Source organism: Heloderma suspectum, chromosome 3 (assembly GCF_057233095.1).
Source record: "Heloderma suspectum isolate Gila_16-S chromosome 3, 16-S_ref, whole genome shotgun sequence".
Lineage (NCBI taxonomy): Eukaryota > Metazoa > Chordata > Lepidosauria > Squamata > Helodermatidae > Heloderma > Heloderma suspectum.
The window spans coordinates 271,964,232-271,989,510 of record NC_139460.1 but is presented as its reverse complement, the minus strand read 5'-3'; the positions used below and the strand labels follow the sequence as shown (position 1 = coordinate 271,989,510).

General features: G+C 44.6%; 1 protein-coding gene across 3 annotated transcripts; it reads right to left on the bottom strand.

The window, feature by feature from the left end:
* Nucleotides 1-322: 322 nt before the first annotated feature.
* STK25 (serine/threonine kinase 25) lies at nucleotides 323-25,279 on the bottom strand. 3 transcript variants are annotated; one of them, XM_084847013.1, is made up of 14 exons: nucleotides 25,129-25,196; nucleotides 23,905-24,018; nucleotides 22,919-22,981; nucleotides 19,648-19,692; nucleotides 19,268-19,498; nucleotides 18,487-18,543; nucleotides 17,925-18,033; nucleotides 16,538-16,695; nucleotides 13,600-13,785; nucleotides 13,194-13,339; nucleotides 12,534-12,648; nucleotides 11,802-11,873; nucleotides 2,257-2,393; nucleotides 323-1,852 (listed from the first exon to the last, which is right to left on the bottom strand). In XM_084847013.1, exons 2-14 carry the CDS (start codon nucleotides 23,932-23,934, stop codon nucleotides 1,813-1,815), a joined length of 1,389 nt encoding a protein of 462 aa, XP_084703139.1. In that variant the 5' UTR covers nucleotides 23,935-24,018; nucleotides 25,129-25,196; the 3' UTR covers nucleotides 323-1,812. The 3 variants fall into 3 exon arrangements, with proteins under 3 accessions (XP_084703139.1, XP_084703140.1, XP_084703141.1); XM_084847014.1 differs by lacking the exon at nucleotides 19,648-19,692 and having other exon boundaries at nucleotides 25,129-25,223; XM_084847015.1 differs by lacking the exons at nucleotides 19,648-19,692; nucleotides 22,919-22,981 and having other exon boundaries at nucleotides 25,129-25,279.

Below are 25,279 nucleotides of genomic sequence, written 5' to 3'. Positions count from 1 at the left end.
TAGGTCACTCTTTCCTTGTTCATGGCCCTATGAGATCAGGTCACACTAATTCCTATCTGATTTACTTGAGGCCACTGGTGAGCCATGGCTGACCTACAACTCAATCCAGGTCATACCCTGAGCAAAATATAAAAGATCACCCTCTGGGGAGGTGTATATATAAGCTCTGTAGCAAACAATATTGTTCCTTAATCAGTGTAATTGAAGTCTTGTGCTGCATTAGGTCAGACCAGTAATAGTCAACTTCTATTCCCTTGAATAAACTCTCACCTTAGCTCAGTACTTTTAGCATTAATGTATAAATAAGCACACAGTCAGCTTTTACTTGACAAATTAATTTTATTGGAAGTGGTAGATCCCTCTCATTGCTCATTTGAAAACTAAGACATTGTTGCTTTGAATACTGGAGACACTTTTAAGAGCTTTCTGGTGACATTGTGTGAGCTAATGCAAGGTACCTTTTATAAATAGCATAAAGTAGCAGCTTCCTGTTTTCCCTTTGTACAATGTTCCCATCTGCTTTGTAAGCAGTCCTGGAAGATAAGGGTAAAGGTAAATGGATTCTTCATCTTCCTACCCATGTTCTCTACTCTGCTATCCATAAGCAAGACAGAGAAGAAGCAGCTGCAGCTTGTAAGATGCCTTTCTCAAAGGAAGACATCCATACTGCTGACTGAGTCTAAACATTTAGGAAATGACACTTCAAAATGATTAATTCCAGCTTGTTACTGCTACAGAGGAAGAACTAGTTGAAGTCTCAGATGCTTAAGATATGATAGGGTATAGGGTACTTGTCAGCAAGAATCAGAGATAATGCCCATTAGCAATTTGGACACAAGTAAAAGTCCAAAATGGGGTGAACAGTTGAGAGAGAAACACGGGATATGTTTTGAGAACGTCAGCTATGACTTTCTCCAGCTCTTGGCACCACACATATTTCAGTTTAACTGAAAATCTTAGCCAAATATCACTGAATAACAAACCTCTACAAAGTTTGAAGACTTTGGTTAGACCCCCACCCCTTCTCTAAGCTGCAGGAGTAGTTAAGCATTTAGCTTCCCTCTTTAACAAGTACATAATACTCTGCCAAATTATTTGAACTTGGTATGAGTGTGTTCATACTCAAGATACTAAGTAGGAGAAAAAGGCCTAGATAGAGTAGGAGCACATCTGCACCAAGCTCTAGTCAATGAAACATGGGTTAGTACAGAATACAGCAGCAGTCAAACCTACCTCCAAAAAGGAGTAAGTGGACAGACAGGAGAAAGAGGAGGAAAGCTTCACTTTTCTCAGCAACTGCTAGCCCAATGTTCTTGTTCTATTAGCTGAGGAGAAATTTGAAACAAAACTCTCGAGTAGCACCAGCATATATGCCCATCTCACTGGATGGTGATAGCCCCTCCTTGCTGATCAGTATGCTCACATATACTTCGCCTCTGGCCAGAGCAGGGAGCTACCACAATCCCACTTCCCTTCTGGAATGTGTTTGCCTAAGGATTTCCATTTTTCCAGCAGTCAGGATTTTGCTTTGAAACAAGGTCTGACCTGAGAAAAATTGGATATAATTAAAAACCTCCATGAAATACACTGTAGAAATTACCCTCCTAGGGCTCTGCAAAGTAGTCCATGATAATTTGTATTGCAAATCCCATCCTAGGTGGTCATGAAACACACATACAAAGGCTCTGAAATGTCTGAGAATCCGTAGCACAATGTTAACATCCAACAGCAGATGGTGATGGATTCAAGATGCAGTTCTTATGGAGCTGGGGGGAAAAGCCACTCTTCTATGAGTAACAAAGAGAAAACTCCTCAGCGTGCTGAAGTCAGGTGGTTCCTGCTGTGTGAGAACCTGAGAGAGAGGGGGGGACAAAAGAAATTTGCCAGGCTTCTTCATAGTGAACTCTACTGTCATCCTCATATCTTAGGCCATCCTTTCTTCAAAAGGATGGCCTTAAGCCAAACACCAAAGACTGTGCTTAACCCAACTGGCCCAGATTAATGGCCACTTCCTGGTTCTGTGTTCAGTTGCCAACGTGGATTTAGATTTCACCATTCTACCTGAATACCAGACAGCTGACTTTAGGAGAGTCTGAGGTTTAAAGCATACAGTTATGTCTTAGGCCCAAGCTAAGAACAATATTACAAGGGGAACGTGCACTGGGGAAGGGTGTAGGGCTGGTTTCTTCTATGCCTCACTACCCGTCTTCCATACCAAAGATACATCTGGTCAAGTTAACAGTCCTCACCGCTCACCTTTGCACTCGCTCCACCATGTGTGCAATTAGTTTGTCAGAGATTCCTGGACAAGACTCCTCAGCTAAGCTAAAAGCATTCTCCAGTTCTTCCATGGCTCCTACATTGCCTCCAGTCTGCTTGTGCTTGTCTTTGAGCTGCCAAGAAGTTAAGAGTTAGTAAATTGTTGGAACAGGAGAAAGGTCTTAGCAGTAGCAGCAGCACAGAATTACTAACATTCGTTTTTGTTGGAGCCAACAGAATTCATTGGCATAGTTATAAAGTAGTATGTTTTTCCAATAACATGCCTATAACAACATGAGTGAGCAGACTTCAGGCTTGTCGGATCCACTTTGTTTTCTCCTACAGTCCCAAGATCCACCAGCCAGGGCCAGATGCAAGAGACGTATACTTAGAATTAAACAACAGGATGCCTCTGATTACATTCTGAGCCTACAGATTTGTTTTCAATATCAGAACTGACCTGTGCTCACAGCCCTTTCCTGGTTACTCCAAGCTTTCTCCATTTCAGCAGCCTAATTTATGTGAAAAAAGTAATTCCGCTGTTGCTGTTGTTAAACAATTGGGAATTGGAAACCCTTGCTAATGTACTGCAAATCATCCAGATCTACCAGTAGATCACAATCTACCTTCTGGCCACCCCTGCTCTAGAATATGGGCAATTCCAAAAGGGCCTACAGCTGCAATACTAAGCTCACTTACTTGACACCACTGACATTTACTTTCATATGGATGGGTTTAAGAACAGGGTGTGAGTTTCCATTTCTCTTGAACAGCCTTGTGGATGTTGGCAACACTTGTCAGGGTAAACAGTCAACTATCCAGCACTATTCTCTAATGCACCCAGTTGTTTGCTTCATGTAAGAGCTTATGTAGTGGCCATTGCCTAGAAACTTGTTCAGAAAAATGACCCATATCCTCCGAAGGCGACGATAGGTCCTGCAAACCCACAGTGCCATCGGGCGACAAGATTTGCCGGAGCAACAGATGAAACCAAAGTAGAGTCTGATTGGTAATCTTCTCCTGGGGAGCAAGAAGAGCTAGGTTGAAGATCTCAGTCGCCACGCCTAGGAGACCTATCTTGAGGCAGTGGAGAAGGAGCGCTATGCTCATCCACTTTCTGCATATCAGAATTCTTAGAAACGGTCAGCTGGAGAGAATCTCGGTGCAGGGAACGGCCATACAGGAGGCAGCACCCTCATAACAGGCAGTGGCATAAGACTCTCTGCAATGGGTGGCCAAGAGAGGGAAGCTGATTGGGAGAATTCCTGGTGTTGTCGCTGGTCTCCTGGGTAAACAAATTGGCCATAAGGATAATGATGGGGTCGATAATAATTCCAGCCGCCCCAATTATAGCAATGTCTCGGGGGGAGAGATCAATCCGATTCTCCCATTTGGAGTGGGGAGACCTAGACCTAAGCAAATTGGTGTAAGGATAATGATGGGGTCGATAATAATTCCAGCCACCCCAATCATAGCAATGTCTCGGGGGGAGAGATCAATCCAATTCTCCCATTTGGAGTGGGGAGACCTAGACCTGTCCTGATAATGTGTCTGCCAAAAACCAGGCGCTCCTTTGCTCCCACACAAGTAGGCAGAGCAAAGTGTTTGGGGGGGGGGGGAGCTCACGGTAGATATGTCCACATATTGGACCAGTCTCCTCGATCCCAAGTCTGTGTCTAGTCTCTTATTTCCCCTTCTGAAATAGACACTATCAGTACCTGTACTGATGTTGATTCCAAGGGGTCACAAGCCACTGGAATTGGCGAGTCTAACATTGGAAGGGGTGTCAGTAAGTGAGTGGTAGTCTTCACTGGAAAGAGAAGCTTTTTGACTCCTTCCCTTCTTTTTCTTTTGGACCTCAGAAGACTGAGAAGCCAGTGCCTTTTTCAGTAACATCTTTGCCAGAGAAACTGCCGAAGAGCGCCCTGGGGTAGGAGAGTCAGGACGGCCCATGGTTAGAGCTGGAGCTGACTGAGAAGGTGAGTGCGCTGACTTCTCCAGTCTCTCCACCCGAGGAAGCTTATCTACTGCTGTAGCCTTGGTGGTCGGTTGATCCAACAATGACGCCATAGGTTGGGGGGCGTCGTCGTCAGACGCCTTTAAAGCCTTCTCCCAAAGAATTGCCTCGAGACTGTTTTTTTGTGCCTGTCTACTAAACGACATGCAGTGGTGGCAAGACTCAACGGCTTGTCCTTCACCCAAACAGAGAAGGCACAAAGAATGCTCATCAGTGGGTGGCAGCTTACCCCCACAGCGGATGCACTTCTGAAAAGAGGCCTTAATGGCCATATGCCCTAAAACACGCCACAATCAAAATGATCACTGAAGACTTGAAATAAAGAAAACAATTTAAAAAAAAACAATTTAAAACGGAAAAACAGTACAGAGAGGAGTACTGTAGAAATGAAGAACAGACAGACAGGCAGGCAGGGGAAAGCAAAGAAATTGCGCTTCAGCACAGTCAAAAGAGTGTCGAGTGCTGTCACAACAGCAGTTGACGAAGAACTGAGGGATCGGGCAGGAACCCGCTGGAGCATGTGCAGTGCGATGGTGGGGGAAGGGTTCCCGCCAAAATTCCTCAGCTATAGACGTTTCCCAAATCGAGGCTCCGCGCAGGTGCAGAGCCCATGTGTGTGATACACAGAGACCACGAAGAAGAACCAAACATCTGTATATTAATACAGAGCACGAATTTTTGTTCACTCCGTTTCAACCCCAAAACATTATCGATTGAATTCAGAATGGTCTCAAATGAAAGCCGCCGATGTCTAGAATTGCAGAAAAATAATTCAATTTTTAAAAATTAGTTGAAACATCGATAATTAAATGTCAAAGTTTTTAATTAGACACAGTCTCACTTCTCACTGTATTGCAATACGATTACCTTGCGATGCCTATCTATGTATGCTCTCCACCATTGCTATTGCAGGTCATGCTCCATATGAACAAGCATATTCCCAAGAAAGGCTGGGGGGTATGTGCTCCACTGAGTATATAGCCTGGTACCACCCAATTTTAACTCCAACACTGTACTTATTGAACAGGTGGGGTGGGAGACTTTTTCCTGTTAAGGTCCATGTTATCTCAGTCAAAACCTGTCCGGGGTTTCCCCATACACACACCACATTCCAGCAGTGGGTGGAGCCAGAGCAAAAATGGGTGGAGCTACAGAACTGACTCTTAATTTTGTCCAGCGTGCAACGGGGGAAAAAACTATTTGCATCCAGGCATTCTCCTTCCCCAACATACATAAGCCCCCCTTTGTAGTTGGAAGGAATCAATAATTGTAGTAAATATTGGTAACCTGGAGTGGGGCCAATGAAGGGACGTGGCCTCGGAAGAGCCTGGAGGTCCACATTTGGCCCTCGGACCAGAAGTTCTGTATGCTGAAGAATGTATGCCAAGGGTGCTGAACCTTTTTCAGACCGAGGGCCAAATTCCATTTCGGAGAAGCTCTTGGCGGCCGCATTCCAGCAGTGAGCGGAGCCAAAGGGAAGGGGTCAAAAGACCAAAAATACCAGGCTATTGTAGCTTAAGCGTCTTAACTGACAGTCACTAGGCCTTAGGAGAAGCATTTCAACCTTTTAGAACATGGACAAAACTGCACAAAAGCCGGGAACCACCAAATAATCGGTGGTCAGGGAAAAGGGTATGTGGCCATCTGCAGAACCCTGAAGGGCTGGATTGGGACCCCAAGTGGGCTGGATTTGGCCCCTGAGTGAGAGTCTGTATCCCTGATGTACGCAATCCCAGTGCCTGTCTAGGGAGAATGTACATTGTATCTCCTTCAGATACATAAAGATATTTTCTTAGATTACTATACATTGTTGGTGCCACCAGTTACTAAGATATCAGAACATATAATAGGGTAGTCTGTGATACTTTTAAAGGAGCAGCTCAAGCGAGTAATTTACTAATCGAAGATGCAGAATGGCAAAAATGTTTAGTACTTGAATTAGCACTTTGAATTCTTTATGTGTGCGTCCATTATGAAATCCTTCACCATGTGATATATATATTAAAATGTGAAGTGATTTCTTTAGCAATCAAAATCTTGAGTTCCACTCGGCCAAATTTACATAATTTCTTTTTCATTAAAGCATTTACCACACAGATTCGGCGGAAAATACCCCAAATCACTTTTTGTGCTAATTTCATCAAAATAATTGGAAACATGTTCTTCTATTATGTATGACTCCAAAACCATGGGTCATAGCGATTTCCGTGGGTCTTTTTTAATTTTGAAAAAGCTTTCAGAACTGAACAACTTTCTTGCTTACTGTACCAGTCTATCTCTAACAGTTTTGATACAAATTTAATACAAAGTTGTGAAATCTGAAGATGGGGTAAAACAGCTGATTAACGAAGTTACTAAATCATAAGTTACACACACATGGTTGTGAAGTTTTTTGCAACGGGTACAGCTAGTACTGCTTGAATAAAACACTCAAGTGATATCTCACCCCAGGCTGGCAAATTCAAAGCAACAGCTACAGAGAGCAACTTTATCCATTGTGGTTAAAGAATGTAGAGGCTAGGGAGCAGGATGTCTCCTTTGCAATCAGTGCCCCTCTTTATAATACTCATACTCTATGCACGTATTACTTCCCACCTCACCCCTGCCCAGAACACCACATGTCTTCCTTCTCCATAGATTAAAACAATCACCAACCACATTTTGCAACCAAGATCATTCAGCAAAGTTTAGATAGCAAGTTTTAGGCTGGAGCCAGCCTTAACGGTTATATACAACGTTCGTTTAACTTTTCTCAGTCATTTCAATGTGTCTAAGTAGGACTAGCAGTAGATACAACCTTTAGTCATGACTAACTTAAACCCCATTGATTTCATTGGGTCTGCTCTAAGTATGACTTAGTCTGGATCCAACCCTTTGATTGCAATCCTAAACTTGGAGTTTAAGGCAGAAGTCTAGACCAACCTCTGTATAACAATGCAAACATGATAAAGTTGAGCCTCGTTGTTCCATTAAAAATATAGTGCTCAGTGGTGACAGCGTGGGTTTCCCACCCACAACACAGCATATTCCTTGGAATCTCCTACTTTGTTTCAGTAACCCTCTTGGAGTTTAAACTGTAGAAGAACTTCTGCTCCAGTCAGGCTGCATTGTAAGAATTTCTCTAGAGATAGCACAGCTAGCCTCAGAGCAAAGCTGAAAGCAAAAGCCTTTATTGATAAGAGCAATCATTTTATAACTTAAAACCTATCTGGCTTAATAACTCTCCCCTTCATCAGCTGTACAAATTAAGTGGCTTTGACCTGTCCTCACAGATCCTGGCTTGTAATCCAGGGATCAACCTAGTTGTCCTTTGTGGAGTTCAAGCTGCCTCCCACCTCATCAGGATGCAGAACAAGGCAAAACTTAATGCTAACAGTCTGGGAGAAAAAACAACAATGTGTATTCTTAGTCCCCCTGGTGGATGGAAATCACTTTTGCTAAAGTACATAGAAAAGCACCTACCATAAAGCCAAACAAGCCATCAGAGTAGCCTGAAGGTTTACAACATGCATACATCTATTATGTGAGTTGATTCGTACCAACTGCTTAATTTGGTTTTGAGTGTTTTCTCCTTAAAAGCATGTTACTTTGTATTGAACTAAAGACATCACAGTCCAGAAGAACTATGGGACAAAAAGGTAAAGCCCTGTAAGCATGAGGTAATTCCACTTTTCACAACAATTAATGGGAAAGCTGTGATGTGAGAGATTATGAATTTTGCTGGATTGCACTCATTACATACAAACATGTCACACACATAAGACTAGGTTCGGATGTCAAGATAACCCATGATGGCTTGATTAAGCCACAATGGCTTAATTAACCCATCATGGGTTATTGTGTCATCTGGTGGGAGTTTTTTGACCCACAATGGCTTATTTGGCCAATAACCCACTCTGATAACCCATGGTCTGCAGAGGGAGTTATTTAACCCATTGTGGGTTATGTCATCTGGCAGTCACAATGGGACAACTGAATGCAGATTTCCAGATAATAGCAAGGAGAGACAAGAAGGCCTTCTTAAATGAACAATGCAAAGAAATTGAGGAAAACAATAGAATGGGAAAGACTAGAGATCTTTTCAAGAAAATCGGAGATCTCAAGGGAACGTTTTGTGCAAAGACGGGCATGATAAAGGACAAAGAAGGCAGGGACCTAACAGAAGCAGATGACATTAAGAAGAGGTGGAAAGAATACACAGAAGAACTATACAGGAAAGATCTTCATGTCCCTGATAGCCATGATAGTGCGGTCACTGAACTTGAGCCGGACATCCTCGAGAGTGAAGTCAAGTGGGCCTTAGGAAGCATTACTAACAACAAAGCTAGCAGAGATGACAGTATTCCAGCTGAGCTATTTAAGATCCTAAAAGATGATGCTGTTAAAGTGCTGCACTCAATATGCCAACAAATTTGGAGCACTCAACAGTGACCACAACACTGGAAAAGGTCAGTTTACATTCCAATTCCAAAGAAGGGCAATGCCAAAGAGTGTTCAAACTACCATACAATTGCACTCATTTCACATGCCAGCAAGGTGATGCTCAAAATCCTACAAGCTAGGCTTCAGCAGTATGTGAACCGAGAACTACCGGAAGTACAAGCTGGGTTTCAAAGAGGCAGAGGAACTAGAGATCAAATCGCCAACATTCGCTGGATCGTGGAGAAAGCAGGAGAATTCCAGAAAAACGTCTATTTCTGCTTCATTGACTACGCTAAAGCCTTTGATTGTGTGGATCACAACAAACTGTGGCAAATTCTTAAAGAGATGGGAGTACCAGACCACCTTACCTGTCTCCTGAGAAACCTGTACGAGGGTCAAGAAGCAACAGTAAGAACCGGACATGGAACAACTGAGTGGTTCAAAATTGGGAAAGGAGTACGACAAGGCTGCATATTGTCGCCCTGCTTATTTAATTTATATGCAGAGTACATCATGAGAAACGCCGGGTTGGATGAATCACAGGTCAGGATTAAGATTGCCGGGAGAATTATCAACAACCTCAGATACGCAGACGGTACCACCCTAATGGCAGAAAGCGAAGAGGATCTAAACAGCCTCTTGTTGAGGGTGAAAGTGGAGACTGCAAAAGCTGGTTTGAAACTCAACATTAAAAAAACGAAGATCATGGCATCTGGCCCCATCACTTCCTGGCATATAGAAGGGGAAGAAATGGAAGCAGTGACAGATTTTATTTTCTTGGGCTCCAAAATCACCGCAGACGGTGACTGTAGCCATGAAATTAAGAGACGCTTGCTCCTTTGGAGGAAAGCTATGGCAAACCTAGACAGCATAGTAAGAAGCAGAGACATCACCTTGCCAACAAAGGTTCGTATAATCAAAGCTATGGTTTTCCCAGTAGTAACGTATGGCTGTGAGAGCTGGACTATAAGGAAGGCTGAGCGCCGAAGAATTGATGTGTTCGAACTGTGGTGCTGGAGAAGACTCTTACGAGTCCCCTGGACTGCAAGGAGGTCAAATCAGTCCATCCTAAAGGAAATCAACCCTGACTGCTCATTGGAAGCACAGATACTGAAGCTGAAGCTCAGATATTTTGGCCACGTAATGCGAAGAGAAAACACACTGGAAAAGACCCTGATGCTGGGGAAGATTGAAGGCAAAAGGAGAAGGGGACGGCAGAGGATGAGATGGCTAGATAGCATCACCGATGCAATGAATATGAACTTGAGCACACTCCGGGAGAGAGTGGAGGACAGGACAGCCTGGCGTGCTATGGTCCATGGGGTCACGAAGAGTCGGACACAACAACAACAGGGTTCTGCGGGAAGAGCGGTCAAAACTGCTGCTGCTGGCTCTTCACTGGCTTAGCACTTAGGAACACATTAAAGCGACCAAGCCAGCAGTGTAAATGGGGGGGGGGGGATGAACAGGATCAGGACCAAATCTCATAGCCAGCCTTCGCTACTGAGGAGGCAACCGATGCATCATCAAAACCCTGTGCCCTGGCAGCAGCAAAAATCCAAGGTGGCTAGAAAACCTTGGAGGTTTGCAGGATCAGGACCAAACTTCTTACACATCCTCTCCTAGTCAGGAGACACCCAATCCATCATCAAAACCCTATGCAATTACCCCAGGGGAGTGAAAATCTGAAGTGCTGCAAAAAGGTGGGGGGCTAGAAAATCTTGGGGGTTTGCAGGATCAGGACCAAGCTTCAAATGCGAATTCGCAGTTGCCGTATTGGGAAGACATTAAAGCGTCTTTGCCAGCAATGGCTATGGGGAGAATTGCACTTTAGCGAATGAACATTACATCTCTATGAAGCTTGGTCCCAATCCTGCAAACCTCTAAGGTTTTATAGCCACCTTAAATTTTCGCTGCTGTCAGTGTCAGGGCCCTGGATTCTGAGGGTGCGTTGGGTGCCTCCTGAGTAAGGGAGGCTATGTGTGGAGTTTGGTCCCAATCCTGCAAACCCCCAAAGTTTTCTAGGCACCACACTCTTTTTGCTGCACTTGGGATTTTCACTCCCCTGGGGTATTTGCGCCAGGTTTTGATGGTGGATCGGGTGCCTCCTGATCGGGGGAGGCTGTGTATGACATTTTGTCCAGATCTTGCAAATTTCCAGCACTTTACAGGTGAAACAATGCCACTGCTTAGGCAGGAGAACTGCAGCAGGACAGGGGGCAGGGTGTGTGTGTGTGTGTGTGTGTGTGTGTGTGTGTGAAATTACATACAGTAGCTGAGTGGCTTAATAATTTACTCACAGTAGCTTATTAGCCCAGTCGTGTAGCGAGGCACTGTGGACTATTTAAAAACTAAGCTACTGTGAGTAAGCCACCATGGGTTATTCTGACATCCGAACGCGGCCATACAATACCTGGCAGCTTCTTAAATCCTCAGCTCCGAAAAGCAGGATGTGCAATAGCCAAACTAGATGTCATGGAGCAGCCATGTGCATTCATGTGTCTTCCTACATATAAAGCAGAGGAGAGGGTCTATTTTTTTCCAAGCACAGAGGGGCACCCTGCCTCCTCCCCTGCATTCCTTTGTTACAAGCACGTTTCTCCCAGCCCAGTGAGCAGGGCTGGAGAGAAAACTGCTTGAACAGAGCGCAGCAAGGTAAGGCAGGGAAAGGGGCAGGGTTTTGTTCCCCTCACCTGCACTGTCCATGTCATGCGTGTGAATGGACCAGATGTGGGGGGAAAATACTCATGGCTGCTCCATCATCTCTAGTTTGGCCCCAACATGTTTAGAATTGTGAGCCACAGCCATTCAAATACCGAAACGGGGGCAGAAGATAGGGCAAGCTATAGCCCTATATATCACAAGGCATAGCTTGGCAGAACTGGCAGAAGCTGAGAACCTGTTGCAAGCAATGGACTATGAGCAAAAAAGTGGGAAATGCATCTCATTTCTCACTGTGGGATCACACACACATTGCCTGTTCTTCAGTTTCTGCCCCGATGCTTCCTAATCTATCTTAACCCAACATCCAGTTACTCAGCAAAGCCCTTCACATGTTATAGACAGGTATATATAAAGAAGTCAGACCCTGCCATTGCCTCACCTCTCCAAACACAGGACGTACGAGAGTAGAGAGACACTGTGACCGTGGCTGCCGCTTGATGGGTTCAACAGGCTAGAAAAGGGAAGAAGGAAGGTTGCCTGTCAATGTTACCCTGTGCCCTCCTTTCAACCAGTTATTTTCTCTTTGACCATGAAAATGCTTTCTATTGACAAACGAAATGGAGACAGCAGCCATTAAGAACCTTTTAGTTTCTGCTGCAGACTCTCAGCAGCTCCTGCTCTGGCTCCAGGAAGAGCCTAAAGCAGATATATTTGCAGGGAGCATAGTTGTATAGCAGGTGTGTGAAAACTGGTGCCCTTCAGATGTTTTGGCTTACAACTCCCTTAGTCCCTGAGAATTGATGATTTTATTTATTTTATTTCTATACCGCCCAATAGCCGAAACTCTCTGGGTGGTTCACAAATGCTGGCTTGGATTATGGAAGTTGTAATAGAAAAACATCTGGAGGGCACCAGATTGTCTACCTCTGTACAATACCATTTTCTGGTATCAAATTAAGAGCAGAATTACCACTCTTGGCAAAGATCCTATATTACAGCTGGGTTTCTTAAAAGGGAATCCTCAAGGACAACAAAAACCAGGGCAGAGTAAGCACAGGTCCCAAATGCCAAATCAAGCTATGTTGAAATATCAGGGCCATGGGAGAAAATTCCTGCAGACTCCCCGCTAGCTTGGATTCCTGTTCCTCTGCTGCACTGGAAACAAACTTACCTTTTGGGACCCATGATGAGGCATCCCTTTGTGCAGCTTGTTCAGGGAATTGGGGCGAATGGTTGGTGGGAAAGTCCAGATGGGTCCCTGATCTCGCTCATCTGCATCTCCATCACTAGAAATAAAGAGATACAGAGCTCATATCCAAAGACAGCATTAAGTACAGGAAGCTATGCACAGGCCAAGATTTGGGGGAGCAGACTTCCCCAATTGCTGGTGTCCAGTTTAGTCCCACTTTCTCACAATTAGTTCAGTGTCTGCCGCTTCCCAGCCAGTGTATCAAGAGACTTCAATGCACTCGGTACCAAATGCACAGAGCTCCCCCTTTCCCCAGTAAGTGCCCAACTCACTCCCCCGAACTGAACACTCATAATCCTTGTCTCTCTTCTGTTATCTTTTTTTTTATGGAAGCAGCCAGCGTGGCAACTCTCATCATTTTTGCTCCCATCTCCCCTCCCCAACAAGCCACATTGAAACTGTCATTAGGTCCACTATAAATATAATATATATCTTTTGCAGATGTTATTTGTCCAGAGCTCAATTTATGCTATGCAGAGACCTTTCTTGGTAGCAGCTGAGATGTGAATTATCTTAATCAGGGGTGGGGGTGGGGGGATGGGAAGAGGAAGAGGAAGGAGGGGAAACAGGAGAAACACTTACATGTCCGAGTCGTCCGAGCTGGAATCCTCGCCATGCCCCTCTGACTTCCAGCGTTTGTACCGGTCAATGAGCTCCATGAGAAATGATGTTTTCTTGGTGTAACGTGTGATAAATTTGTGCTTTAGCAATTCCTTTGCAGTGGGCCTCTGTGCAAAAACAGGAGACAAGACAAGGTGCTTTAGCTGGCTGAAGCCATAAGAAAAAAAGTAGGCAGCCACTGGTTTTTTGAGGAGTCTTCATTTTGAAGATGACCCAGGCCTGCTGTGCCTTTTCCTGTTGGTTCATCTCCAATAATCTAGCATTGAGAGCTCTACTAACTGGTGGCTGTCAGGTTTACTGACACTCACGAGATCTCTGACCTAATCCCCAGGCTCTGCTTACAAGAAGAGGCAGGAACAACACTTACAAATCTGGGGTCCTTGTTAAGGCAGGCTTCCACAAATTCCTTAAACGGCTTACTGTGGTGTCCCTCCAGTGTTGGAGGGTTGTTTTTGGGAATCAGGAAGAGAACTCTCATAGGGTGCAAGTCGGAATTCGGAGGCTCTCCCTTTGCCAGTTCAATAGCAGTAATGCCAAGGGACCAAATATCTGCCTGGAAGAAAAATGAAAGAGAATGAACTTAGGACACACTGAATTAGTCTGGCACATAGAGGCCAGCACTACATAGACATGAGCTTTGGTCCCAATTCATAGGAAAAGGGGACTCATCTAGAGACTCAATCATTCACACATGTCCCAGAGTGATCCTACTTCTGTGTGCAAGTTAGTGAATGACAAATGTGTGCTTACCATGTGGGCGCCTCTCTAATCTGTGTCTAAATGAAATTACCAAGGGAGAGTTATTTATGGTTGATAGATCCATGGGATCTTAAACAGGTATGGCTGAGCAAGAAAGTTCTTACAAAGCTAAGATTTACTAGAAGTAAAGGCGCTCGTGAAGGTCAAGAGTGTCGGCCATTGGACAGCAAGAAGAAATGGAGAGCTGCCACATCCACACACCTCAAACCTCTCTATTTATTAATCAGCAGTCCTGTAATCAACCTTACTATCTCTTGGATTTGAAATCTTGCACCCTACAGAAAGCGTTTTGTGCTCTCCAACTTCAAAATATGGACACAATAGTGAAATCTGGGCAACATAGCAATGTTGCGGTGGAGAAACGCTTATGCCTCTGGGACAGGAAAAGTGGAAGAATTTACACATTGCGTTCCTGACAGTTCCTTGTACAGTGGCCTGTGAGAGCCACTACTGGGTGTGTACTTGATCAAAAAGGCTGGGTGGCCAGCCAAATTCAAACGGATCTCTTTCCTGAATTACACTAATAAGATGATAGCCTTATTTGCAGCAAGTGCAGCTAAGATTCAATCACAAGTTGTGAACAGGCAGCTCTTAGATTAGAACAGGGATAGGGAACCTTTTTCTCCCCTGCTCTCATCTCTCATAGGTAACCTAGTGGACCAGGCCAAAGCTACACACACTACACAGTCTCTTTCTCACACTCAGACCTCCTAGCCCCTGTGCAGCAATTAGGCTTGTAATGGCCTCCCATTGAATGCAATGGGAGGCCTTTTCAAGCCTAATGGCAGCATGTGGGAGGCATTACAACTGGAGAGGCAATTTTGCTGGAGTCAGTTCCACCCTCATGCTGCAATTAGGCTTGAAAAAAGCCTCCCATTGCCTCCGGTGGAAGGCTTTTTAGAAGCCTAACTGCTGTGGGGGAGGCAAGGGGGGAGGCACCAGTCAGGAAGGCCCAATGGACATCTAACCCACAGGCCACTAGTTTACCACCTTTGGTTTAGAGGGATAACTATTGACTGCTTTAATGTGTGCTTAAGGGAGCAATCCTATGGCCGCTAGATGGCCATAAGATACGTCAGTTTCCGGGAACCAATCTCGGAGCCCGCTCTCCGAGGTTGGTTCCCTGAAAGCTGACCTTCCCCCCTTTCCTGCACTGCCTCGTAGGCAGTGTGGAATGGCCCCAAACTTGTAAGAGCAGTGTGGAGCGGCGTAAAAGGTGCATTTCTAGGGGAGGGGAGGGGAGAAATGCCAGTATGACACATCCTATGTGTCGTCCAGCCGCCACTGTCACCACTCCAACTTCCCGCAGCTGGACAGCTGAAATTGGCTGTCCAGCCACAAATGCAGGGCAGGAGAAACACAGAGGAGACAATCCACTCCGTGCTTCTCCTGCCCTGCATTGGATAGGCAGTCACCTCTGAGTTCAGAGGCAGCCGCCTATCCCCATAGGATTGCACCCTAAATTGAGTGGGTTATACCATAGACCTGGATATTTTTTTTATACTTGACACAGTGTGCCTATAAAAGTTTGCTCATAGCATTTTTATTTGAGTATAGCACCCTGCACTTCCATTGTGAATTTGATCTTTTTTAATTGCAAAAGTGTATGTTTAAACATATACACATCCCTTATAAGCATGCTCTTTTCTGATAGAAAACTGAAGGGGATACTAAGTGGCTACTGGTGTGCATGGTGGACTTGGCAGCATGAGGATGTCCTGATACATGGGATGAAAAGCAAGTTCAGAGTGAACTGAGCCAAAGGCACAGAAATATAGACATTTTCCTTCCTCTGCTGCCTATCCTCCCTTTAGCAAAGAGTCATCACCCATTCTCATAACTAACTGGGAAGGCCTAGGATCTCTGACCTGATGAAAAGTGGTATAGCAGAGCCTCTCACTGCTCAGGGTCATGACACGGAGCAGTGAAAACTCTTGGAGCGTAATGGAAACATTAGCTGTCTGTAACACTGAATGTATCTTTCTCATTTAAAGACTACAGAGAAGGACATGCATGTTCCTAAAGAGATGAGCTGTGGGATGAGCATGCGAGCCCAGCAAGAGTAGAAAAGCATGCATTTTTACAGTGCCGAAGTGTGGCGCAGTTTGCTAGCCACAAAGAAAAATGAGGGAACATACAAAAAGATGTACAAGCTATGGCTGAACACACAGGCAAACGTACAACCTGTGAGAATTCAAAAGAGAGAATCACCCCCAAATACCTAGGCACGGCTTCCAAAGATAACCAGAGTCTGATGATGAATCAATAGAAGATGTACCTTGGGGTGGGGTGGGAAAAGTATTCTGCTAATGCGTTCAACCCACTGCTGCAGACAGAAGGAGCAAAACAGGAGCAGCCACAGCTACCACACAGGCTATGCTAAGTGGGATGTACCTGCGCAGGGAAACCTGCACCAACCTCTCAAAGATAAACATCTACATGCACCCTTTGTTCTTTCTAACACAGGGCAAACACCTGATGAGATAACATGACATGCATTCCAGCTGATGGGACTTGTATGCCTTCTCCGGCTCCTCTCAGCTCACCTTGAAGTCATAGGCTGACTGCTTGATGACTTCGGGTGCCATCCAAAAGGGAGTCCCAACAAAGGTGTTCCTCTTGATTTGAGTGTCTGTCAGTTGGCCAGCCACGCCAAAGTCAGCTAGTTTCACATCCCCTTGCTCCGAAAGTAGTACATTGGCAGCTGTTCACACAAAAAAGTCATAGAGGAACCTGAATCAAAGGGGTTGTACAGTGCTCTCTCTTGCAATAAGATGCCTTTCTGAAGCCCTGGAAAACAGTTTTATGTTCGTTCCAAGGTTGGCAGAGGGGAAGACAGGAATAGTGCCTTAAGCAACTGCACAGATGGAGGCAAAACACATTCAGAAAGCTGGCTCAGTCCTCTTTCCCACCACTGTTCCCAATCCCTTACACCAGCTTTCCCCAACCTGATGCCCTTCTGATGTTGTTGGACTTGAGCTCCCATCAGCCCCAGCCAGCACAGCCAATGGCCAGGAATGTTGGGCGTTGTCGTTCAAAACATCTGGGGGGTGCCAAGCTGAAGAAGCCTGCCTTATCCCTTCACAAGTAGTTCAATGGGGTTATGTTGTTGCCCTGTGTAAACTACAAAGTCTTGTTTAACCCCACTTCATTCTCTATTTTCAGTTTCCTCTCCTGCTTTACTCCTTCTCTTTTCTGTATCATATTGGAAACGCCATTGCAAGCATTTGGGGGCACCGGCCCTGCCTTTTATTGTTCTTCAAAGCCTTTATATAAAGATCACCAACCACAAGAACTATAATGTACATAGATTGGGAGTAACTGAACACACGTGCGCATGCGTACACACACACACACACACACTACAAATCCCGGCAAAAAACAGTGATTATTTAAATTGGCCAACTGAAGAATCCTCTCTATGAAGCGAAATCATTCACTTCAGTAGGGCTTTACGACAGTAAGTGGATTCAAAACTGTAACAAACACCATCATGCTGAATTCAAGTAACTTATATAGATTATTTTACTACTGGCTCATATGCTCCTACAGATTTCACAATTCAAACAGCCACATTCATAGTCAGCAGGCAGAGTCAGGGATTTCTGCAGAATGATGAAATCCTACTATCTTATCTGACTCTTGGAAACCAAACTTCCTCTTGTCTCCACCCCTGTAGCAGACACTGGTCTCATTTAAGCTCCCCCCTCCCCTTTCACAACCATGAAACTTGTCCCTTTAAAAAAAAAAGGGCTGGTGTTCTTCAGATTACTGATAGGTCCATAGATTTGAGCCAGAATCCTGACTCCTTGGTTTAAGGTTTAATTATTCCCACCTGAGAATATCAGTGCAAACAAATAGCAGTCATGGTTTCACTGGTCTCAAAGGTGAACTGCCAAAAACGAACAGAGGTGTGTATTTTGCACGCCTGACCTTTGATGTCTCTGTGAATTTTTCTCTCACAGTGAAGGTAGTCCAAACCCTTTAGAATTTCTCGCAGGATGGTAGCAATGTAGGTCTCCTCCAAGGGGCCAGGCTTGAGCTGCAAGGAGAGGGTAAAAAGACAGTCAGGGAGTGAGTGAGTTGCTTTCGGGAATTCAGACTTACCAAAAAAAAGTTGCCCAGTCTCCCCTGCTTCACAAAGTTTAACCTTGGATGTCTGGCACAATCCTTCATTCGGTGATTGGAGAAAAAGAGAGAGGAATGCAACATGAGCCAATTGCGTATGCATGTACTTATATACAAAGTGAAGCAGGAACCGAGAGCATCCCCACCCCATATTGCACTCCAGTTGTGGAATAATTCTGAGATGTCCATATGTAAGCCACTCGACTCAAATGTATTTTGTTGAACAAAACCCCTCAGAGTCTACAGAATACAGCAGTTCTGAATGAAGAGTTTAAATCATAGCTCCTGGAACCAATACTGAATTAAATTCTATATTCCAGGCTGAATGGTCGATAAGGGAGCAGAACTGAACAACAAAGATACTTACTAGATCCAGTGCTGAGCCACCTCCCAAGTACTCCATGATTATCCACAGTTTAGTGCCCTGTGAATCAGACAAGGAGATGGTTGAGGGCTACGCGAGCTGTTTTGAGATTAAATTGACTCCAAGTCCATCTGGGTTTGCCTTAGAAGGAGCGGGAGAAACACAGAGATACATTTCTCAGCCCTGTATCTCTGGTACAGCTCCCAAGTACCAGAATGAGACCTGGATGGTCCAGTAACATCATGAGCTATATTTTGATAGTAATTTGTTACTCCTAGAGATAAATTACATGAATAATCGCACAGTACAGCTCTAGACAGACAATACCATTTAAGACTGCAGGTGGTTGTGATGAAGTCATGTCTGGATGCTTCCCTATATAAAAAACTCCTGTATGCAGAGAATTGGTGTGTCAGGGAGAAGAGTTCTAGCTTAGCTTTCTCCCTTACACAGCTACTTATGTGTAGGGAGATTTTGTATGGGGGAGTATTCGAATATGCGATCTCCCAACTACAGGCTGAGGCTATAAGTCTATGAAGGGCTGCACCATGTGTTTGCCCTGATCATGTAGCTTGGTCTTTTATCTTGCAATAGTAGATTATTTTGACACCCTGGCACCCTCAATCTCTTCCAAAGAACAGAACAAAAAACCCAAACACTACCATGCAGCAAACTCCACCCACTAAACACTTTTACCCATTTCAGTAGATAAGCTGCAACATTGTTCACTGGTAATTTGCACCACAGACGTTGCAATCCAGACTGCCCTGGTTGCTTCAGTTACCTTCAAGTAGGAGCCATAGTAACGGGTGATGTAGGGACTGTCACACTGACTGAGTACTGTTATCTCCTGCTGGATATCCTCAATCTCATCCTCTGCTTCCTCAAGGTCAATTATCTTGATTGCGACCACCTCCTTGGTACGGTTGTCAATTCCTTTGTATACCTCCCCGAATGACCCTTTACCAATCCTCTCCAGCTTGGTGAACAGTTCCTCTGGATCAACCCGAGAGTGCTGAGGCCGGGGTGGGTGGGTGAAAAAAGAGAGACAGACAGTCAAACACCCAAAGCACATCCTAACACTCTAGATAGCAGAGCAGTGCTTTCCCCATTACTGACTCATCTTCTGTTAAAGTCAACTTATGATTTAGGCATAGGACTCACCTCGCTATAAAGGCACCTAAGAAGTCCTAAGGCGCCCAATAAATCCTACGAATTGTTCATGTTGTGGAGGAAGCAGATGAAGAAGTTTCTCTCTCTCTTCCATATTATGACAACTCAGGATCATCCAATAAAAAGGGATAAGCATTCACAACAGACAAAACAAGGTACTTCTCCAATGCATAATTAACATATGGAATTTGCTAGATGTGGTGCTGGGCATTCACTTAGATGGGTTTATAGTACTGAATGTTTTTTTCCCTCTGTATGTGTGTTAGTGTGTGCATGTGTATTCACTGACTAGGGCTAAGGGGCTTTCTTCCAGGCTCCAAGTTTGGTCTGGGAGCTGAGGGAGAAACCCTTTCTCTTCATGTCATTCTTTCTGGAAGCCTTGTCTGTCAACCAAGAGGAGGTGCTTCCTAAAAGTAAAGACTGCTCCATCCCCAAACCCCTGAGAACAGAAATGGATGGTGAGTTCAAGTTTTCCTGACTCATCCCCCCAATATATTTAATGAATGGTGAGTTGAGGCAACAACCTGACTCAATAAGCACATTTACTAGACAGTTCCAGAGTGACTATTGACAGAAAAGCATTGGTGTTTAAAATAGGAACAATTACGGCTTGCCATTAGAACTAAATTGAGAGAGAGAGAGAGAGAGAGAGAGAGAGAGCATGCATTTCCTATGATGGAATCTCAGGTTAAACATTTTTACTTTTAAAAGATTCTGCAGAAGAAAAGCAGTTAACGAAGGTGGTAACATTTATGAACATAATCTGAAATGCTGCAGAATTCAGCCTTTCAGATTTTAAAAGGGAAGTTCCTAGCCTTTTGAGTGCAAATATAGACTTGAAAAATATGTGGGCAATACAAGGTAAAATCTCAGAAGCTGGTGGGGAATAGGTGATAACTAGAAGCCCCAGTAGTTAGGGATGAGGCTTCACTACTTTTTGCAGCTCCTTGCTCAGTACCCACTTTTAGGGTCAGGGATCATTTTTCCTGGGCTTGCCACAAGCCCTATAAGGAGCAGGAACACCAGAAAGCTGAAACAACCAAGAGTCTTGTGGCACCTTAAAAACTAATTTATTTTGGCACAAGCTTTTGTGGACTGTAACCCACTTCATCAAATGCATCTGATAAAGTGGACTATAGTCCACGAAAGCTTATGCCAGAATAAAATGGTTAGTCTTTAAGGTGTCACAAGACTCTTCGTTGTTTTTTCTGCAATACACTAACACGGCTACCCATGGAAACCAGGAAGCTGGGGAGAGGATTTAATATTGCTCTCTCATGCACACACCCCTTTCCTGGCTGCCCCATCACCAAGAGAAGAGGCAAGAGCTTCATTCCATCTGGCTGTGAGAGGAGAAGCCTCACCCTGCAGTGACCATTACATCCAGTGCTCCCTTGAAGCACACTTGAGGTGTGGGGATAGTTTGCTATTTTTCCCAGGTTTGCCAAAGGCCTTGCAAGAACAGCGGTGGCAGCAGCAATGCTACAGAGCCAGGGTCTTTATCATCATGCCCTCACCACTACTAAGATTATCTGTTGTAAACCATTGTAAACCACGCCTTGGAGATCATTTGATCGAAAGGCAGAGTACAAATCTTTACAGTAATAAAGAAACAGGAGAGGCAGAACTATACCAAAATATGTAAATTATCTTTCTGAATAATATATACTGATTCAACCTTCCTTGGTTCAGAATTTTTTTTTTTAAGGCCAGGTTATACACTTCCTTGCTTATGAGGTTTCAACGCCCAGTAGGTGTGCTGCTTTGAGAAGTTATACTACAGACTCCCCTAGAAATGTGTCATCAACAAGGGCCACACCTGTTTCGGTTCCTGCTCTACCTGAGATTGTAAAAGACAACTGCTCTTAACATGCATAATTAAACTGATATGATGCCATTAAGAAACCTTTGGACAGGGTGCAAGAGATAAACAACTTGTCCTACAACAACCTCACATGCCCCCAAACAGCATGCTTCACACTTGATTTGCACACTACTCTAACAGGGTTCTTTGCCCTCTTCTGTTGTGAAGACAACTAAACATCCTTGTTTCTCCACAGCAATGCCCAAACACCACATGCCTATGAGCAAATACAAGCTAGAAATATAGGAAACAAAATGGGAGTGAGAGAGGGGAAAGAGAGCAAGGGCCACAGAGCTGGAGCACAAAAGACTGAGGAGAGGAAGTAAACAACATCTCGTAAGTGTGAGAAAAAAGTGGTAGAGGAATCCAAGGAAACATTATCTTTTATGGAAAGCGGTAGGGAAAAAAAGATCAGGTAAAAAGGCACATATAAAGAGGACTGTAGGATGATGCTGCCTAGCAAAGTGGGTGAAAACATCCAGTGAATCTATCCTGGCCTGTGATCTCAAATGATCCTGACTGAACACTGCTCAACTGTCTTCCCTCAAAGATGCTCCCTGGCCCCTTGTACTTGACAAGATACTCCTGACCTCTTGTTCCTACCACAGACATTGTAGTGGTAAAAATAAAGGGGATTGCACTATGGAGTGATTAAAATTGAAGCAGTATTTCACACAAAGTCTCAATTTCCACATTTTACTCATCAACCCTAGCCTTGGGAATAAAGAAAGACCCAAATCAAGAGCAAAGTACAAGCCTCCCAGTACAAACATGTATCACTTAGTATTTAAAGTATATGAGCCAGGGACCCAACCCAAATGTACCTGTTCTCCACTTTGTGAATAATTGTCTGTTTCTCCACCTCTTATAGGATTGCACACCATGTTGCTATGCCAGTTCAATGTGCAAGTCAGTTTCAATGGTAGGGCAAGCCCACATCTTGCAGAAAGACAATGCTTTGCTCACCTGAGATTCAGTAATGCTCCAGGGCAATGTGGAATAGGTGTGAGGAACTGACAAGACAGCCCAAACTTTGGACACAAAAGAATTCATGCACAAATATTGGACTTGTGTGGAAGAACATTTCATCTTTTATGAGTAACCAAATCTGGATGCTTCAGAGGAATCAGAATTATACTGATACTGAAATACTGTGTAAAAGGAAGACGTCTTTCCAATACCAGTTCTGAGAACTATACGGCACCCAACTTTTCTAAAATACTAGAAGGATGCAAAAATGACGAAAAGATGGTGCAACAAAACTACTACAAAGAGCCCACGTGCTGTAGTGGTTAGAATGTTGGAGTAGGACTGGGGAGATCCAGGTTCAAATCCCCACTCAGCCATCAAGCTCACTGGGTGACTTTGAGCCAGTCACTGACTCTCAGCCTAACCTACCTTACAGGGTTGTTGTGAGAATAAAATGGAGAGAAGGGCGATCATGTACACCGCCTTGGGCTCCTTGGAGGAAAAGGTGGAATATAAGTTTAACAAATAACTAAATGTAACAAATAAAATAGATTGTGGCAACAAACTAACATGGTTACCCTTCTGGAATTTGTTACCATAGAACAGCTGTCACGTTGATTAAAGCCAAAACCTAAGAACTATTATTTTTGTAGCATTTGGTGGGAAATGGATTTATACCCTAGTTATCAGACCAATTATCTGATTGATGTCAACTAGAGAGTGTGCCTTGCTACCTCAAGGACATCGGATGCCCACTGTAAATCTAGTTTTGATAGAAAGGTCAACTGTTCCCTAGACATTCCACTGTGCTCACCCCATTTTTTCTGCACCAGGACCATCTAAATTCTGTGTCTTGTATAAATTATGTAATCAAGTGCGTATGTATTTGCTTATGCCACATAATGTTTTTGTGTTTTAACCATAGGGAACAGCAAAGAAATATCCTGCTCCCCTCCTCCAGCTTCTGAGATTTCCAAGGTGATCAAGCCTTGGAAAGACCAGAAATGCAATGACAGCTGCTGAGATTCTAAGGATACTGAGTTTTGTGCCATGTACCAAATTCTACACTTGAGCACAATTAGGTAGCGCATGCAGCTCTGGCCATGCTTTCCTTAGAGAGGGGTGAGGGAGCTGTCTTCTGCAAGCTTCCATCCCTGCACACCTTTATGAAGAAAACAAGGGGCAGAGGAAGAGATGTTCTACATCTTTGCAATTCTAATTTTAAAAGAGCCAATTCTGCTCTTCCTGATGCTATCAGGAAACTGACTAGTCGTCAAGCAGGATCACTTTAGTGGGAATGTACTCAAGACTATATGTACCTTGGTCAAGTTCTCATACAGCATGGACGTTTTGTTTGTTGGAGTGCTTCAGTCTGATTTCGTTTGGTTTAGGAATAACTTCCAATTCTCACTTACCTGATTGGCAAATTCCCTCAAGTGAGCCATGGCTGAAGTTCAGCACAACACCCATGCACCAATCTTCTTTCACAGTAATGAGAAATGTGCTCTCTTTCCTATGGATCACTTAAACTACAACAAAACAAACACACACAAAATGCAACCATTTATTATTGTAAGGCTCCTGTGAACTTGACTCTATTGCACTATAAAGCTGAACAATGATTTCAACAGACGGCTCTACCCTCTACTGGGCAAGAAGATTCAGTCTACTGACATCCTAGACAACACTCTTAAGTGTGACTGGGTAACTTGGGACCAGGTTAGGCTCTCTCTTAGGCTTACCTACTTCACTGCCTTGTGGTGGGGTAACCCATATCCAGGAACACAACCCAGAGCACCTCAGAGGAAGAGTTGGATAAATGTGACATCGTCGTCATCATTATCAACATCGTCATCACTGCTGTTATTTATTAATTGTGACTCTTATGTTTCACCCTTTAGCAACCACATGCTAAATAATAATACACAGGTAATAATAATACACAGGTATTACAGGCAACCAAAACTTAATTTTGGTTAAGTGGAGACAACTTTGCCACGGGGAGTCACGCTCAAGCAAAGCAGAACAGGGAATCCACAGCTCATGGCTAAGCCCAGCATGAAGAAGCCCCTAAGGGCACAAGCCTATGCATGTTTAGACAGAAAAAGGTCCTACCACTTCTAGCATAGCTGGCTGGGGAATGCTGGGAGTTGTGGGACTTTTTTTCTGTCTAAACATGCATAGGATTGCATCCTAACCCTGAATGAAAGAAAGAAAGAAACTGTTCAGACTGCAGCCACCCCTTCTCCACAGATCGCCCACCTCCTCCATCACCCGCCCCCCGTGCCTAAGAACCGCTTCTCCAGCTTGTCACGGGGCGTGCAGTTCGCAAAGATGAATGTTAGATGGAAGAGCGAGAAGAAAAAGAAGCTCCATGGGAGCCTCTTTCGTAGCAGTTTGTGAACGATCTTACAAAAAGATGGGCGCCTAATCCGGAGCGAATGGTTTGTGGATGCAGGCACAGTCCTGTTTCAAAGGGTGCAGCCGAGGGGAGATGCCCAGGGGCCAGGCTGCCCTCTGCCCTCCTCCCCGCAGAGAAAACAGCTCCACCCAGCCTCCGGATTCACCTGCCATGGCAACGGTGCCGCCCGCAGCCCCATCCACCCTCTCGCCAGGCGCTGGTGTCCTTCGCCCCTCACCTGCGCCCCGCGGCTCCGTCCCGCCCAGCCGCCCCATCCTAGCTCCGCGCGCACCAGCCCAGGATACTGAACTCGGGAACAGTAACTGCAGGGGAGACGGGGAGGGGAACGTGAACAGCCATGCGCAGGAATCTACCTCGTCGCCTGGTCT

Excerpts from the sequence above, each read along its gene's own strand:
- STK25 (XM_084847013.1), bottom strand. The coding sequence starts at position 23,934 with ATGGCTCACTTGAGGGAATTTGCCAATCAG. Across the intron at positions 18,544-19,267 it reads ACTATGGCTCCTACTTGAAG|GGCACTAAACTGTGGATAAT; the intron begins GTAACTGAAGCA and ends TCTGATTCACAG. Across the intron at positions 2,394-11,801 it reads TACGTCCTGTGTTTGGAGAG|CTCAAAGACAAGCACAAGCA; the intron begins GTGAGGCAATGG and ends ACTTCTTGGCAG.